Here is a 17,656-nt window from a genome sequence, read left to right on the forward strand (position 1 = left end):
CTGCTTCTGTCCTCTTACTTCTTGTTTTTATGATAGATAAATAAATATGATTCCTGGGGTAAACTGTTTTGGCAAGGAAGGTGTCTCCTCTGGTTCTTTAGTTGTTCTTAGTAATCTGTTGTTCTCCCTTTGTAGAATATAGTTTAAGAAACAAAAACTTGAAATTTAATTAAAATGTACATTGTATTTACAAAGAAAAAAATTAAGAAAATATAGCTGAACAAAAATGGAACTTGTGGTGGACCCTTGGATAAGCTTAATTGGAATACAATACACTTTTGCTAAGAAAATATTACTCCAAAGAGCTTCTCGAATTGTTGATAAAAAAATCTTTAGACTAGAAGCTCAAATAGTTGTATTCAGAGCCTGTTAATAAAATCCACCATAATGGTGCAGGGTAAATTGATGCACACTATTTATAAAAAATAATTTCAAGCTAATATTTGAAATTAAAAAATCTTTTTATGTATTATTCTGACCTGCACTGAAATATTTCTGGGAATCTACAGTAGGATAGTATAGGATCCAGAACAGCATTGACTTATTAAAGTGCTTCAGTGTTGGTGAGTCCAGTATACAAAGTTACAAATCTTACAAAAGTAAAAATATTGGAATGGTTAACCTTACAAAATAGGCTACACCAGCCAGTTTCAAACACTAATAATTTGTATTTCCTTCTTAAAACAAATTTCTCTACAATATATAAACACACATAGAAAGTTATAGTGCTTATGGTTAAGAGTATGAGGGCTGAGATGATCATGTTTGTTATATAAAAATGGTAGCTGATTTGAGATTTTTTCAGATAAATAGAGTTTTGGCTTCTATTGCTGTAAACTGTGTATCGTTGTAGAATATATATTTTTGGTGATGTATGGAACATGGCATGTTTTGGAGAATTGTTCTGCTAATTGCTCTAAATTGCCTATTAGTGATCTAGTTGGCATAAGATCCAGTTGGAATCATACAATCCTAGAAAATGATGGAAAATGCGGATAATTGCATTCTCACCCACATAATTCACATAAGGTGAATTAACCTTTATCAAGTTAAATTAATAGAAAAAAACCAACCACCTTTTATTAAGTAAGTTTTGTGGCATTTTCTGACCTCAGGAAATGCCATGAAACCTATTTGTTTGAAGGTATAGAAGAATGTTCTAAAATACTTAAACACCTTGAGCCAGAATACATGTTTCTATGTAGCTGGTACACCTCTTTCTCTTTGGCAAAATATATAATCATCACCATTCCTGTGGTTTTTTTTTTTTAACTATTCGTGTTATTTGTAATTCAGAATATCCAAATCATGTTTTTTTCCACCATAGGAAAAGAACATAAAACAGTTTTTATTTATTTGAAGGCAGATCTGACATAAATGTCATTCTGAGACCATTTTTCCTCCGAATAACAAAATAGTTTTTGCTGATACAAATGTTTCCCAAAGGAAGGCCATTCTTCATGCCAGCCACTCTACAGGCCAGGCCTCCTCAAACTGTGGCCCTCCAGCTGTTTGGGCATCCAACTCCCAGAATTCCTGACCATTGAACAAGCTGGCTGGGACTTCTGAGAGTTGGAGGCTCTGCTGGAGGGCCACAGTTTGAAGATGCCTGCTACAGACCATCAGAGTATGTCATTTTGGTGCCGTAGCGATGATCCTTGCCAATCTGCATTTACTAGATTTCGTATCTCTGCCCTGCTACAGAAGTAACCACTTCCTCTTGGTTGTGGTTGTTGTTGTTGTTGTTTTTGTTGTTGTTGTTGTTTATTTTGATGGTGTCGCTTATTCAGGCAGGGGCAGAGTCTAAAGTATGTAGCACAGATCTGTTGCTCTCTTCATGATGGTCTGCCTCAAATTTGTCACTTTGTGTTCCCTTCACTGTATTTTAGAGAACATCTGTTTGTGTCCAAGCTAAAGGTGCCTCCTGTCTCCAAAATGGACCTCCAAAATATTGTATTCTAATCAGACAACAAGAGCCCCTACCACAAGAAGAATGATAGTGAAATATTCATTTTTTTCTTTTCTTTTTCTATAACATTTCTTATAATATGCAATTGATTGAAGGAATGTTGGCTTTCCTAAGTGGGGTTAACCTAAATAAAATGTGATTCCTGCGGGAATAAAATGGATGAAGGTTACGACAGTTATTTTTTTAAAATAGAGGTTCTTAAAATATTTTCAAAATAATGAGTTAGCTTTTATGAAATGTCTATTAAGTCTGGCCCTCACTGACAATTGTTTTAGCTGTCATAAATATTATAATCTTCTTGAATTAATTAACATTTGTGGATGTAATTACAACACTTCCTTTGATAAAATAATAAGACCATTAGGAAATGCTAAATAGTTTTTTCAAAAAATGAAATAGTGTAATAATAATCATCATTCTTAAAGTCAAACCACTAAAATCCTCGAATGAATGGCGCTGGCCTATCCAATCAACAGATGTGTAGGGAAGTCATTAACCTGGTGTCCTTTCTTTCCCCCCTCCTCTTTGGTTTTGTTTTTTTGTTTTGTGGTAGTCTGACCCTTGGTTATCATTGCAGAACTATGGAGGTGCTATGAGACCCCCTCTGAATGCTTTAGGTGGTCCTGGAATGCCTGGAATGAACATGTAAGTAACACAATATAGAACTCAAAACATTTAAAGTAATGATAACTATTTTATCTCTGCTTGAAGTGATGTCTGTGTTCACTTGTACCAACATAGGGGTTGTTTTGATAGTTAACACTAAGGTAATAAAATATCAGAATGTGAGCTATTGGTCTGAAATCTAATAAAGCCTTACATAAATGCTTTCTCACAAGCTAAAATTAGTCCACAATTTCCTGCTTATTTATTTATTTATAGCATATATATGGCTGGGCTATAGCACAGCGGATTAAACCGCCAGCTATAGAAAATCCTGCCAACCAGAAGGTTGGCAGTTCAAGCCCGGATCAGGATAGCTCCCACCATCAGCCCAGCTTCTGCTCACCTAGCAGTTCGAAAACAACAATGTAAGTAGATAAGTAGATACCACTTTGGCAGGAAGGTAAAGGGCACCCTGAAAAACATGCCAGCAAAAATACGACTAGGAAAGGCATCTATGGACAACAAACTCCTCAGTGTGGAAAATGAAACAACAGCACTTCCCCATGGCCAAGTCACACATAGCTGGATGAAAAGCCTTGCCTCCATTTAATGTACTGTCTGTCTTTTGTCAGTTGTATAATGGCATTGAATGTTTGCCATATATGTACCTGTAATCCGCTCTAAGTCCCCTCAGGGAGATAGAGAGGAATAAAAAGAAATTATATTATTATTATTATTATTATTATTATTATTATTATTATTATTATTATTATATTATGACACAGCAAACAAGATAGATATGCTGGATTTCATATCACAAAATCACAAGTCGAACACTTCCCAAGTGTCTAGGACTGTGTGATGTATTTTCGGATGATGCGCGCAGATCCCAGCAGGGTGGCCTTTTGCAGCTGGCAGATCGTAATTTTGTCAATGTCTATTGTTTCCAAATGCCGGCTGAGATCTTTTGGCACGGCACCCAATGTGCCCATCACCACCAGGACCACCTGTACTGGTTTCTGCCGGAGTCTTTGAAGTTCAATTTTGAGGTCCTGATAGCGGCTGAGTTTTTCTTGTTGTTTTTCGTCAATGCGACTGTCACCTGGGATGGCGACATCAATGATCCAAACCTTTTTCTTTTCCACAACTGTGATGTCTGGTGTGTTGTGTTCCAGAACTTTGTCAGTCTGGATTCGGAAGTCCCATAGTATCTTTGCGTGCTCATTTTCCAATACTTTTGCAGGTTTGTGATCCCACCAGTTCTTTGCTGCTGGGAGGTGGTACTTGAGGCATAAGTTCCAATGAATCATTTGGGCCACATAGTTGTGCCTATGTTTGTAGTCTGTCTGTGCAATTTTCTTACAGCAGCTGAGGATATGATCAATGGTTTCGTCGGTTTCCTTATTATTATTATTATTATTATTATTATTATTATTATTATTATTATTATATGGCATCAGGAATCATCAGTCCCTGATCAGGGCCCCCAGATGTTTTTGGCCTTCAACTCCCAGAAATCTCAGCCAGTTTACCAGCTGTTAGGATTTCTGGCAGTTGAAGGCCCAAAACATCTGGGGACCCCAGGTTGAGAACCATGTTACTGATTTGCCAATGACAACAGTATTACAATAGGTTCCTGATAATGAGATTGGCATTGTCTCATCTAGTTAACTATGTAGCAGGGGCACAAGTTCAGAGTAGGGACGTTTAAAACAAGTGGTGTCAGATACAACTTTGGACAGATTCATGGTTGAAATTGGAAACTTGAAATCTTGGACTATTCCTAATAAGCAGACTTAGCATGATTACCGAAATTTCCCAGGACAACAATCTGAGAGGACTCAAGCATCATCCTTGGGGCCAACTCAGATAGCACAGGTAAGGTGGTGCACCAGTAAAATCCTGTTCTGTTTTAGATACCCAACTTCACTTACCTGCAGTTGTGTTCCAGGGCTCATGTCTGATAATAATTTCACCAAACCCATTTGTGCAGTCAAAACCCACTTGTGCAATCATTTATGTTTTAGGGGTCCAGGAGGTGGTAGACCTTGGCCTAATCCTACAAATGCCAATTCTGTGAGTATATATTGTTGTGCATTGGATGCTATCTGTTGTTATGTGCCTTCAAAAAGAAAAATAAACAAAAGCACATTGGTTATTTCATAACCTTATCAACATGAAAACCATCTGGTTCAGAAATCTTAGCTTGTGTTTCCCTGCCCTCTGATGTGAATTAGGCTGTTACAAATCAGAGAGCCTTCTCAGAGATTCCTCCAGATCTGAAACAGTTTATTTTCCTCTTATCTGTTACAGTTATATAAGTTACTGCTTTTTAAAAATTGATTGTGCTGCCATGTCAAGTTTGATTCACTTAACTATTTTTTTCTTATTTTACATATGAAGATAAAATTGATAAAATATCTGCTTTAAGAGATGTTTCTATTATTACAGATTCTTAAGATTATTATATACATCATTCATAGTTCCTCTTGATTTTCACAGTTCAATTATTTGACAGTTTAAGTTTAAAAGCTTTGATTTTCTTTTAGAGTTTTCTGTAGAACTCTTCTACAGAAAACTCTAAAAGAAAATCAAAGTCTTCATAAGTTGCTAGATTACTTTACTTACACCTTCAAAATCTATTGGTTTCTGTACCAATGAAGTCATTCTATTGTATATAGTCTGCCTTCTGCTTCACTTACTGATGTCATTATTTGCTGCCTATGTTTCCCTCAAATTTACTAATTTAATAATGCATATCTTTATATAGCTTCGTGTGTCTGTTAGATTTAATAAATCAAATGTAATAGGTCATATCCAGACTTTCCTTTCTGTAATTAAAACACTACTGTCTCAGAAGAAATTGTGTTTTAGCTTAGTAGTGAAGTAAAGACAGGGAAGAGATTTTCTTTTGGAGAAAATATTTAATAGAAGCTTAATATTTTTTTCATCCTTAATTGTGTTGATTTCATAAAATAGTCATGATTACAAAAAGGTATTGCCATAAGAGAGTTGCTAGCATGGAAAACCAAATGTATAATGTTCTTAAGATTTATTAATGTGATATGGGTACAGTTCATTGGTGTTTATGGACCTTGCAGGTTTCTTCTTCCTGGAGACATTTAATAAACATTAAATAAATATTGACAGAATCCCTTGTTTTTTTCCTTCTTAAAGGAAAAAAATAGCTTAGCTTTGTTTTTCTTTGTCTTTTAGATACCATACTCTTCTGCGTCGCCTGGGAATTATGTAGTAAGTATTTGTGTGTGTCTGCATATATGTGTGTACTCATTAACATAAATGTTGACTTTTATTTAGGTTAAGAAATGGTTATCCAGATGCTGTGGTAAACCCATGTGTATTGGTTGAGATGCAAACATCTTATCTATTTTGTGTTTACCATGTATCTGTAATACATATGTTGACATTCATTAGTAGAGCAGTTAGCCGTCTGGTCAAAATTGCCCTGAGTCTTGGTTTTTACTTCAGCATATGTTCTTTATATGGTACAATGCATAGTCTTCAACACTGTAGAAGTCAAATCAGCTGTTTCAGGGGACACAATTATAGTCTTGAATTTTGGATACTACATTGAATGTCCCAAAAGATATCTAACAACATAATCAGAAATAAAATGTTTTGTACTATTTTACTTTGTTGTTAATTACCTGAGAATTAAGTTTCTCTCTTTTTTAAGTGTTTTGCCTTAACCAATTGCATTTTCCCACTTAGAATAAATAGGACCGAAAAGCCTGATTTCACATCTCTCTGGTGATGGAATCCATTCATAATTGGTATTACAATTGTTTTAGCAAGTAAAAACAGATTAGGTTTCTAGATTTTCAAGACAATCTGCTGTGTCTTTCATGCCCAAATATGGATATAATACAATAATGAATATAAAAGCAAAAACTGAGACTAATCAGATGTGGATTTTTAAAAAGAGAAATTTATTTGCTGCTTTTCTTCCTGTGGTCTTGTTGTGAATTTCTTCCCTTGCTTTGAAGATATTGAGTGTGTTGTATATGAATCTCTGTTTCTGTTTTGTTTTTCAGGGTCCACCAGGAGGTGGAGGGCCACCAGGAACGCCCATCATGCCTAGTCCAGCAGGTAGCCAATTTAACTAAGGAATGAAAACAAAACAATGGAAAATAGCCATGCCAAAAAATCTAACTTCATTATAATAAATAATTATTTACATAAAAAGTTATTATTTTCACAATAAAATGCAGACACAAAAAAGCAAAAGCTACAAAAGAAAAAACTTTAATACAGTAGAGTAATAATAATAATAATAATAATAATAATAATAATAATAATAATAACAACTTTATTTTTATACCCCGCCCCATCTCCCTGAAGGGACTCGGGGCGGCTTACATGGGGCCTTGCCCGATACAACAATATAATAACAACAACAAAACAATAAAACAAATATCCCAACAATAAAAACATCAGCATCAATAAAACAGTCATTAAAATCAACATACAGCATAAAATGTTAAAAACAAGAGACTAATACACAGATCTAGGCCAAAGTACAGAATATTCCAAAATGGGGAGAGGTAGTTTCACAGCTAAAATGGACAATAAAGTGCAATGTAATAATGGCAAAGCATCAACGATGGAGCTATTGTAGAATGGGCAGATAAATCAAACCCACAACAATTAATCATCAAAGGCCTTTTGGAAGAGCTAGGTTTTTAGGCTCTTCCAGAAGGAGAGGAGGGTAGGGGCCTGCCTGATCTCTCTAGGGAGCAAGTTCCAAAGCCGGGGGGCCACAACGGAGAAGGCCCTCTCTCTCGTCCCCACCAACCGCGACTGCGAAGGTGGTGGAAGCGAGAGGAGGGCCTCCCCCGAAGAGCAAAGAGAGCGTGCAGGTTCATAGGGGGAGATGCGGTCTCTAAGGTAGGTGGGTCCCAAACCGTTTAGGGCTTTGTAGGTGATAACCTGCACCTTGAATTGGGCCCGGAAAATAAACGGCAGCCAGTGGAGCTCCTTAAACAGAGGCGTTGAACGCCTTATCCAACGTAAACGGGCCGGCAGAACGTTGGATAAGCGAATATGTTGGATAATAAGGAGAGATTAAGGAAAAGCCTATTAAACATCAAATTAGATTATGATTTTACAAATTAAGCACCAAAACATCATGTTATACAACAAATTTTACAGAAAAAGTAGTTCAATACACAGTAATGCTATGTAGTAATTACTGTATTTACGAATTTAGCACCAAAATATCATGATATATTGAAAACATTGACTACAAAAATGCGTTGGATAATCCAGAATGTTGGATAAGCGAGTGTTGGATAAGTGAGACTCTACTGTATTAGGAAAATATTATTTCCTTATCATTTTCATGAATTTCATGAATTTTGTTAATTATGGCAAAATATTACAGTTTTAAGGAACATTATCTCCATTTGGACAGCCTTAATTTTTCAGTAATTTGTATTTGGATGATGCTTTACTCCTTCAGTATTTCTCATTTGTCAAAGTAAATTTGAATAAATTACACTTAATTCAAATATTTAGCTTTAATTCAAGGTGATCAAACAATATGCAAGTTTCCTTTTTTTGGACCATAGTTCCAGGCTATCCTTTTACTTCCGTAAGTAAAGGGATATTGCAAATAATCATATAAAATAACCTGACTATATATGTTGCATATTCTTCTAAATTCTTATATTTTGAATCAAAGAAATATAGTAATAGGAAAATTAATTGATTTGAATTTTAATATAAACTGACACAATTTGCACTTCTGGAAATAACATGTGACTATTAGCCTTTAGTTTTTATTTTACTCCAAACTTAGTGATAGAGAAAAATGCATATAAAAGTGTACATATTAGGAACATTTACATACAAAATGTGTGGATAAGTCCTTGCCATATGTATGTGTGTATATGCGCACACATCATTATATGTTAATAAAAGTTGCAGAAAAGTTGCATACAATTTTTGTGACAAGTTTTTTTTAATGTTCAGAAACTTTTAGTGAAATGAGACGTACTACTGGTATCATCCTCTTCTCTGAGGAACGTGGCAAAAGGTGATAGCTTAGCCTGTTCTGTGAGAACCTTTAATAAGCACCAACCCTCTCTACTCACTGTCGTGATGCTGCTTCTGGTTTATTTGAATGTCCGACCTAGAAATTTATGGTGGTAGCTAAACCTGCCCTCAATTTATACATGAGATCAAATCATACACAAGATATACAGTACCTGTACTTGAAAAAAACTGATGAACAGAAAATGAAATAGATGCATTCAGAGTAGTGGACATTCATGTACTGATATTTTATCAAATAGGATTAAAAGGTTTGATTTTCTTACCTAACATTTTCAGATTATTTGGAAAGAGGCAACTATAGTGGCTTTCATCATGAGTTTTAGTGGAAACTTAGGACAACAGGAGTTTGCAATACAAAGGAATGCTGAAACTAAGACAAGTCAAACACGCATTCTGGACTTTAAGAGAGCTGACTTCCAAAAAATGAAGGAATTACTGAGAGGCATTCCATGGACGCCAATATTAAAAAACAAGGGAGTTAAGGATGGATGGGAGTTTTTCAAAAGAGAAATACTCAAGGCGCAAATGCAAACAGTGCCAACAAAGAAGAAAAATAAGACAAGTGCAAAGAAGCCAGAATGGATGTCCAAAGAGCTTCTAACTGAGCTAAAGCTCAAAAGTGACATGCACAAGAAGTGGAAAAGGGGAGAAATCACCAAAGAAGAATTCAAACGTATAGCCAACACCTGTAGGGAAAAGGTTCACAAGGCTAAAGCGCAAAATGAGCTCAGGCTTGCCAGGGACATAAAAAACAACAAAAAAGGCTTTTTTGCTTACGTTGGTAGAAAAAGGAAGAAAAAGGAGGCGATAGGGCCTCTGCAAGGAGAAGATGGGGTGATGGCGACAGGGGACAGGGAAAAGGCAGAACTGCTCAATGCCTTCTTTGCCTCGGTCTTCTCACAAAAAGAAAGCCATCTTCAACCTCAGCAACATGGAATGGACGAAGGATTGGCGGAAATCCAACCCCAAATAGGGAAACAAGTTGTCCAGGAACACCTGGCCGCTCTAAACGAATTCAAGTCCCCAGGGCCAGATCAGCTACATCCAAGAGTATTGAAGGAATTAGTGGAAGTTATTTCAGAACCACTGGCAATTATCTTCGAGAGTTCTTGGAGAACGGGAGAAGTCCCAGCAGATTGGAGGAGGGCAAATGTGGTCCCTATCTTCAAGAAGGGAAAAAAGAACAACCCAAACAATTACCGTCCGGTCAGCCTCACATCGATACCAGGCAAGATTCTGGAAAAGATCATTAAGGAAGTGGTCTGCGAACACTTAGAAGCAAATGCGGTCATTGCTAATAGTCAACACGGATTTGCCAAAAACAAGTCATGCCAGACTAATCTGATCTCTTTTTTCGATAGAGTTACGAGTTGGGTCGATACAGGGAATGCTGTGGATGTAGCCTACCTGGATTTCAGTAAGGCCTTCGACAAAGTCCCCCACGACCTTCTGGCAAATAAACTAGTAAAATGTGGGCTAGACAAAACTACGGTTAGGTGGATCTGTAATTGGCTAAGCGAACGAACCCAAAGGGTGCTCACCAATGCATCGTCTTCATCATGGAAATAAGTGACAAGTGGAGTGCCGCAGGACTCCGTCCTGGGCCCGGTTCTGTTCAACATCTTTATTAACGACTTAGACGAAGGGTTAGAAGGCACGATCATCAAGTTTGCAGATGACACCAAACTGGGAGGGATAGCTAACACTCCAGAAGAAAGGAGCAGAATTCAAAACGATCTTGACAGACTAGAGAGATGGGCCGAAACTAACAAAATGAAGTTCAACAGGGACAAATGCAAGATACTTCATTTCGGCAGAAAAAATGGAAATCAAAGATACAGAATGGGGGACGCCTGGCTTGACAGCAGTGTGTGCGAAAAAGACCTTGGAGTCCTTGTGGACAACAAGTTAAACATGAGCCAGCAATGTGATGCAGCAGCTAAAAAAGCCAACGGGATTCTAGCCTGCATAAATAGGGGTATAGCGTCTAGATCCAGGGAAGTCATGCTTCCCCTCTATTCTGCCTTGGTCAGACCACACCTGGAATACTGTGTCCAATTTTGGGCACCACAGTTGAAGGGAGATGTTGACAAGCTGGAAAGCGTCCAGAGGAGGGCGACTAAAATGATTAAGGTCTGGAGAACAAGCCCTATGAGGAGCGGCTTAAAGAGCTTGGCATGTTTAGCCTGCAGAAGAGAAGACTGAGAGGAGACATGATAGCCATGTACAAATACGTGAAGGGAAGTCATAGGGAGGAGGGAGCAAGCTTGTTTTCTGCTGCCCTGCAGACTAGGACACGGAACAATGGCTTCAAACTACAGGAAAGGAGATTCCACCTGAACATCAGGAAGAACTTCCTCACTGTGAGAGCTGTTCGACAGTGGAACTCTCTCCCCAGGGCTGTGGTGGAGGCTCCTTCTTTGGAGGCTTTTAAGCAGAGGCTGGATGGCCATCTGTCGGGGGTGCTTTGAATGCGATTTCCTGCTTCTTGGCAGGGGGTTGGACTGGATGGCCCATGAGGTCTCTTCCAACTCTACTATTCTATGATTCTATGAACAGGATATCAGTGTAATCAGCTAAGTTTTAAAAAGAGGAAGATCAAAAAATGTGTATGTTCTACACATTCTTTACCTTTTGTTCACTTGTATTTAATTAAGAAAGGGTTGCTTATCTGCACAGAAAGGTAAAGATAAAGGTTTTCCCCTGACATTAAGTCTAGTCGTGTCTGACTCTGGGGGTTAGTGCTCATCTCCATTTCTAAGCCAAAGAGCTGGCATTATCCGTAGACACCTCCAAGGTCATGTAGCTGACATGACTGCATCGAGTGCCATTACCTTCTTGACGGAATGGTACCTATTCATCTACTCACATTTGCATGTTTTCAAACTGCTAGGTTGGCAGAAGTTGGGACTAACAGCAGGAACTCACTCTGCTCCCCGGATTCGAACTTGTGGTCAGCAAGTTCACAGCTTAGCGGTTTAACCTGCTGTGCCACTGGGGGCTCATTTACCTGCACAGAATAACCCATATATTTGTGAGCCATAGAGACCACAAAGAAGAACTTACCAGTTCAATATTTTTTCACTTGGTCATTATGGATTCATCTGTATTTCCATATTTTTCAAAAATGCAAACTGTTGCTGGTACCTATGCAGCATTTTTTCTGGTTTCCTGGTACTCCTTGCACCAAAGTTGCAACAAATTGTGACTAATTCATAGTCTAGTCGTGTTTATTATTAAAATATCTGAACTTTATTGGATGAACAAACGTTCAGAAGGCTACTCTAAAAGTAGTTCTGCTATTGCATTTCCCCTTGTGTTATTGCACTGTCTCTCTCTAAAAGTTAATTGTACCCATTAATATTTCCTTGCTAAAACTACTTGATTTTAACAATTATTTTTGTTTCAGATTCAACCAATTCTGGAGACAATATGTACACTTTAATGAATGCAGTACCTCCTGGACCCAACAGACCTAATGTAAGCACCAGAAATAAATATGTTTAAGCTGTACAGCTTGTACTTAAGCAACAACACATTTTTAGTAGTACAGTGTTCCCTCACTTATTGTGGGGTTACGTTCCAAGACCACCCGCAATAAGTAAAAATCTGCGAAGTAGGGACACTATATTTATTCTGTGTGTGGAAGAGAGCAAACCACAGACCACTTACTACAATGCAGTCTGTACTTTATTTTAGCAGTTACAATATATAGTATACCGGCAGAGAAGAAGAATGGAAGCTAAATAACCCTTTTTTATTTCCAACCCTTCCTTATCCTCCCCCCTCTCCCTTTATTTCTCCCTCCCCCCCCCTCCAAAACCCTTTGCACAATGCAAAAACCTGCGAAAATACCACAATGAATGTGTACATTAATATTAATTGAAAACCCACGCAACAGCGAGAGAGCAAAAAGCAAACCGCGAAGTAGCAAGGGAACACTGTACCCCAAATGTAATACTTTAGGATGGCTGTTACTCTTTTTGGCATAAGAACTGTTTCTTCCTCACTCTTAAAACTTGACTTTTAAGGATTCATTTTGCAATATTTTGACCATTTTTGTATTTGCGTATTTTAAAATAATAATTAAAAAGCAACTCAGGAGTAGCAAGTAAGGCAACAAGCCAATTCTTCAGTAGCAAGTGACATCAACAAATTACTCACTGAAAGCAATACGTAAGGAATAATAGATTTAAAAGACAGTAGCATTCCAAGCTCTGCCCACTATCTACACAAAGAAGAACATATGTTATACAGTATTTCTCTACAGAATCCAGTTCACTAATTGAAACAAATTTGGAAAGGCTACATCATGGGTTCACTCTGATGTAGTCTGGTTATCGAAACAGTGTTTGCATGAGAATTTGCAGAATGTTGTTTAGGCAAACTCCTAGCTCCTTCTGAGAAATTGTAACAGTGTGATATTGACAAAGGCAGTACAATAGAGTCTCATTTATCCAAGCTAAACGGGCTGGCAGAACGTTGGATAAGCAAATATCTTGGATAATAAGGAGGGATTAAGGAAAAGCCTATTAAACATCAAATTAGGTTATGATTTTACAAATTAAGTACCAAAACATCATGTTATACGACAAATTTGACAGTAAAAGTAGTTCAATATGCAGTAATGTTATGTTGTAATTACTGTATTTACTAATTTAGCACCAAAATATCATGATATATTGAAAACATTGACTACAAAAATGGCTTGGATAATCCAGAGGCTTGGATAAGCGAGGCTTGGATAAGTGAGACTCTACTGTATTTTGAAAAAAATACGATAAATTCCCTGCATTTACAAAAGTTCAGTTGGATTTGATGAGTTTACTTCATTGCTTCCTACTTCAAAGCTATTTGATTTAAGACATGATTCTAATTACTATTCTGGTTTCAACCTTAAAGAATTCTACAGTACTGCTTATTATCTATGACGTTTGGTAGGATGTTTGTAGTATGATACATTTTCACTTTTTGCAGTTTCCAATGGGACCAGGGTCTGATGGCCCTATGGGTGGATTGGGTGGAATGGATTCACATCATATGAATGGATCATTAGGTAAGGATGCTATACTTGATAATAATAATAATGTCTTGGATCAGGGAAGTTTTCCAGTTTAGAAAGCCTTATTCTGAATTATTTCCATCATATTTTCACATATTTTTGTTGTTGTTGGAAATGTTAAAATTCTCAAATTATTAACAAAATCTCTAGCCATGTAAAAAGGATGTATTTTGCCTATTTGAACTAGGTAGAATATGGAGGTGGGAGGGGGGGAATAGAGGAATGAGATGCAAGACAAAATAAGTATAGAAAAAAAACCCCACAAGATAGGAAAGGATGTTTAAGTTGAATACATGTTACAACTACAGCAAGAATAGCACATGTATTTCACTGGTCACTTCTTTCTCATATTAAACTAAAATAATGTGATAAATTTGCTGCACAGAGGAGCAGGAAAAGCAGCAAATAAATAGAAACAAAACTGTGAACTGCTTGTGACAAATTAATTTGGATGCCTTTTTTCTTCAAGTGCTTCAAAAACAAGCCATCCGCATAATACTTATTGTATGGAGTGTCTCTCAGTTTGGCCAGTCCAGCCAAGTAGTTTAAAAGGCATACTTTTTGTCTTGAGAAAATAGAAGAACTCAGTGTACATGCGAGCAGAATATTGTAACTAAAAGTAAAAGTAAAAACTAGACCTAGCAAAGAAATACAGAATACATTGCAGAGTGGGAGACCAAAAGAGATTATTGATATGTACCTGCTTCAGAGTTTTTTAACCAGAACTTCAGTCAGGAAAGCTACATGAAGCAAGACTCCAAAAAGCACTGGTGAACTCTTACATGAGCAATATTTCATAGAACATCATAACACCAATGTAATAGGAATACAAACAGCAATGTTGGCCTGCAGACTAGGACACGGAACAATGGCTTCAAACTACAGGAAAGGAGATTCCACCTGAACATCAGGAAGAACTTCCTCACTGTGAGAGCTGTTCGACAGTGGAACTCTCTCCCCAGGGCTGTGGTGGAGGCTCCTTCTTTGGAGGCTTTTAAGCAGAGGCTGGATGGCCATCTGTCGGGGGTGCTTTGAATGCGATTTCCTGCTTCTTAGCGGGGGGTTGGACTGGATGGCCCATGAGGTCTCTTCCAACTCTACTATTCTATGATTCTAGGTATAAACAAGACAGCAGATTTTTGAGATCTCAATATTAGTAATCAGCTTGACTGTAACATAAGAGACTAAAGGAACTGAAGCATTTGAGGCATGTCTGGGTATTTTCACACCTTGCCATGGGAAGCTAGAGGAATTTTGGGTCACATACTGGATGCTGCTCTCAAAGCTATCATCAATTTAAAGCCTGGCTTTTTTTTTAAAAAAAAAAAAAAGGCTGCTGTTGCTTTATATTGAAACCCCTCTTTCCTTTGCCATTGTTCATTAAAACTTCATCATGCATTTGCAACTACTGTTTGAGCATTTCCATTAAAAAGGGAAATGGAGTTATAATCCCCAAATCATCCTGCAGTTTTCTCCTACAATAGAAATATTCTGGGATCACATACATCTATCTTTCTTAGCACTTTCTAAGACTAAGGACCCATCTACACTGCTATATAATCTGGTTTCTGAATCCAGATTATCTGCTTTGAACTGGATTATATGGCACTGCATGACTGGGGATTGGAGTGCATGGCCATTGTGGTCTCTTCCAGTTCTATGATGACTTTAGATTAAGACTTTGGTTTTTGTTTTAGATCTGTACTTGTATCTCATCAAGAATCTCTATGTGGGAATCTAATATTACAATATACTAATTGCTGTTTCATTATTGCTCTACATCATCAGCCTGATTCACCAAAACAATAATATGGTCTTACTATGGTTCACATAAACATTTGTTTTTTAAAATACTTATTCAGATCCCACTCTGCAAGTAGCAATTAGAAGAAGAAAGTGAAGACTCACAGTTAAGGAGTGAGAGTCCCATATCTAAGATAATCTAGAAAAATGATACATGTTTTACATTTCTGGAAAATACTGATCTCAAGCTGATTAAATTGAAAACTAAAATAAATGTTGATTTCAATTTAAGGCTCAGGAGACATGGACAGTATCTCCAAAGTAAGTATCCCCAAAGTCACAAAGCAAATTTACTTTGATTATTAACATTCTCTTTCATTCCTTTTTTTTTTTTTTTACAATGAAGTAGCTTTTATTAGACTATTAACACAACAATGGCATTTCACATGCAAATTACCATTTATTAGGAGATAAAATCAAGTCTTGGTAATCTTTAGGGTATGTTCAAGAGTTTTGTTGATTGATCATCTGAATATAATTTGAACTCTAATTCTCTGTTTTGTGATTGATTTATCATAACCAAATTGTTAATCTTCAGTGTGTGTGTTCTGTGTTGGGAATGCAGTACAAATGAAGGCCATCAAATATATTATAAATTCAAGCTCTTATGCCAAAATATTTTTTGTCTTCAAGGTGAGAAAAGGCAAAATAATGGAAGCATTTCTATCTATATGACATCTCAAAACTATTTCTTACTCAAAATTCCAAAAGTTTATTCCATGTGACACTAGAAAATATAGTGCGATTGGTACATAGAAATATAATGTTGCTTCCAGTAATTGTTCCTTTAGCAGAGAACATGATACTCTTTTCAGTAGAAGGATCATTCTAGGGGCAAAAACACTACAATAATATCATTATATTATTATTTACTATATAATTTGCTCTGCTGATTTGTAACAGTTTCAGACTTCCAATTCTCCCAAAAAAATTTTAAAGCAAAATTAGAAAGGTGGTCATCCCAATCCAGCAGATATTGCTATTACATCTGTAGTAAGTCAAATATAGTTTGTTCTTTCTTTAATATGTAGCTTGTGGATTTCTGTGGTGTCCCCATTTTTAAATTTACATGTTAAAGGTTATTTGGAAACACTAGCACATATATGCTAACATCATTATTTTCTTTAAATAGAATTCTCCCAGTAATATGAGCATGAGCAATCAGCCGGGGACCCCTCGTGATGATGGTGAAATGGGGGGGAACTTTCTAAACCCCTTTCAGAGTGAAAGTGTAAGTAAGGTGCTTTTATTTTTGTTGCTTCATAACATTTACTAATCTGTTTCATTTTTACCCACTATTGCCACAAATGATGTTACTTCTTCCATTTTTTAAAATTGTGTCAGAACGACTTGAGAACATACTGCAAGTCGCTTCTGGTGTAAGAGAACTGGCCGTCTACAGAGATGTTGCCCAGGGGATGCCGGGGATGTGTTATCATCCTGCTCGGGGGCTTCTCTCATGTCCCCGTAAGCTAGAGCTGACAGATGGGAGCTCACCCATCTCGCAGATTCGAACTGCCAATCTTCAGGTCAGCAACCCAACCTTCCAGTCAGCAGTTCAGCTGGCACAAGGGTTTAACCCTTTGTGCCATGTTTCCTTTAATATGTTTTTATCAGTAATGTGTAACTTGAACATAGAGTATGTGAACAACTAAAATTTCCAATACAGCTGCACAACAGAGTATGGATACATATTTCTCCCAAAAACATTCCTTTCATAGAGAACCAGATGGTTACTAACTGCTCAAGTCTTGTAGATGCAGGACTTTGGCTTCCTTGAGTCAATCTATTTGAAATGTGGTCTTTCTCTTTGCCTGCTGTCTTCACTTTTAACAAGCATTATCCATTGAGTTGTGTAATCTCATGACACATCAAAAGTACTATATCCTCATAGAGGAAATTTGCAGAGAATGTTTAGTTGAACATTCAGCTGATTACTGGCTACCTGCACATTCAAAGAAAAAGTAATTCTGAGATGGTACAATGAAAAGTATTTTCTGAGTACATTTTGTCATGTTAGTTTAGATGCCCTCTAAAGTACATTCACAAATAAACATTATGCTGAAGTTAGCAAGGTCATGTTTTCTTGTTCCTTCAAAATATGATTGTACTTACTTTTTAAAAATTAAGTATTTGAT

General features: G+C 36.9%; 1 protein-coding gene across 7 annotated transcripts in view; it reads left to right on the plus strand.

The window, feature by feature from the left end:
* The window catches only part of ssbp2 (single stranded DNA binding protein 2), a 134,286-nt gene that overhangs the window by 102,450 nt on the left and 14,180 nt on the right, over window positions 1-17,656 (plus strand). For 4 of the 7 annotated variants that reach the window (XM_062972280.1, XM_062972284.1, XM_062972282.1 and 1 more), the window contains 8 exons: window positions 2,523-2,614; window positions 4,603-4,651; window positions 5,792-5,827; window positions 6,631-6,685; window positions 12,063-12,133; window positions 13,631-13,709; window positions 15,751-15,779; window positions 16,651-16,749. In XM_062972280.1, the coding sequence (XP_062828350.1) occupies window positions 2,523-2,614; window positions 4,603-4,651; window positions 5,792-5,827; window positions 6,631-6,685; window positions 12,063-12,133; window positions 13,631-13,709; window positions 15,751-15,779; window positions 16,651-16,749 (510 nt within the window). The remainder of the gene's footprint in view (window positions 1-2,522; window positions 2,615-4,602; window positions 4,652-5,791; window positions 5,828-6,630; window positions 6,686-12,062; window positions 12,134-13,630; window positions 13,710-15,750; window positions 15,780-16,650; window positions 16,750-17,656) is intronic. The other 3 variants (XM_062972281.1, XM_008102996.3, XM_003216275.4) reach the window with 1 other exon arrangement.

Source organism: Anolis carolinensis, chromosome 2 (assembly GCF_035594765.1).
Source record: "Anolis carolinensis isolate JA03-04 chromosome 2, rAnoCar3.1.pri, whole genome shotgun sequence".
Taxonomy (NCBI): domain Eukaryota; kingdom Metazoa; phylum Chordata; class Lepidosauria; order Squamata; family Dactyloidae; genus Anolis; species Anolis carolinensis.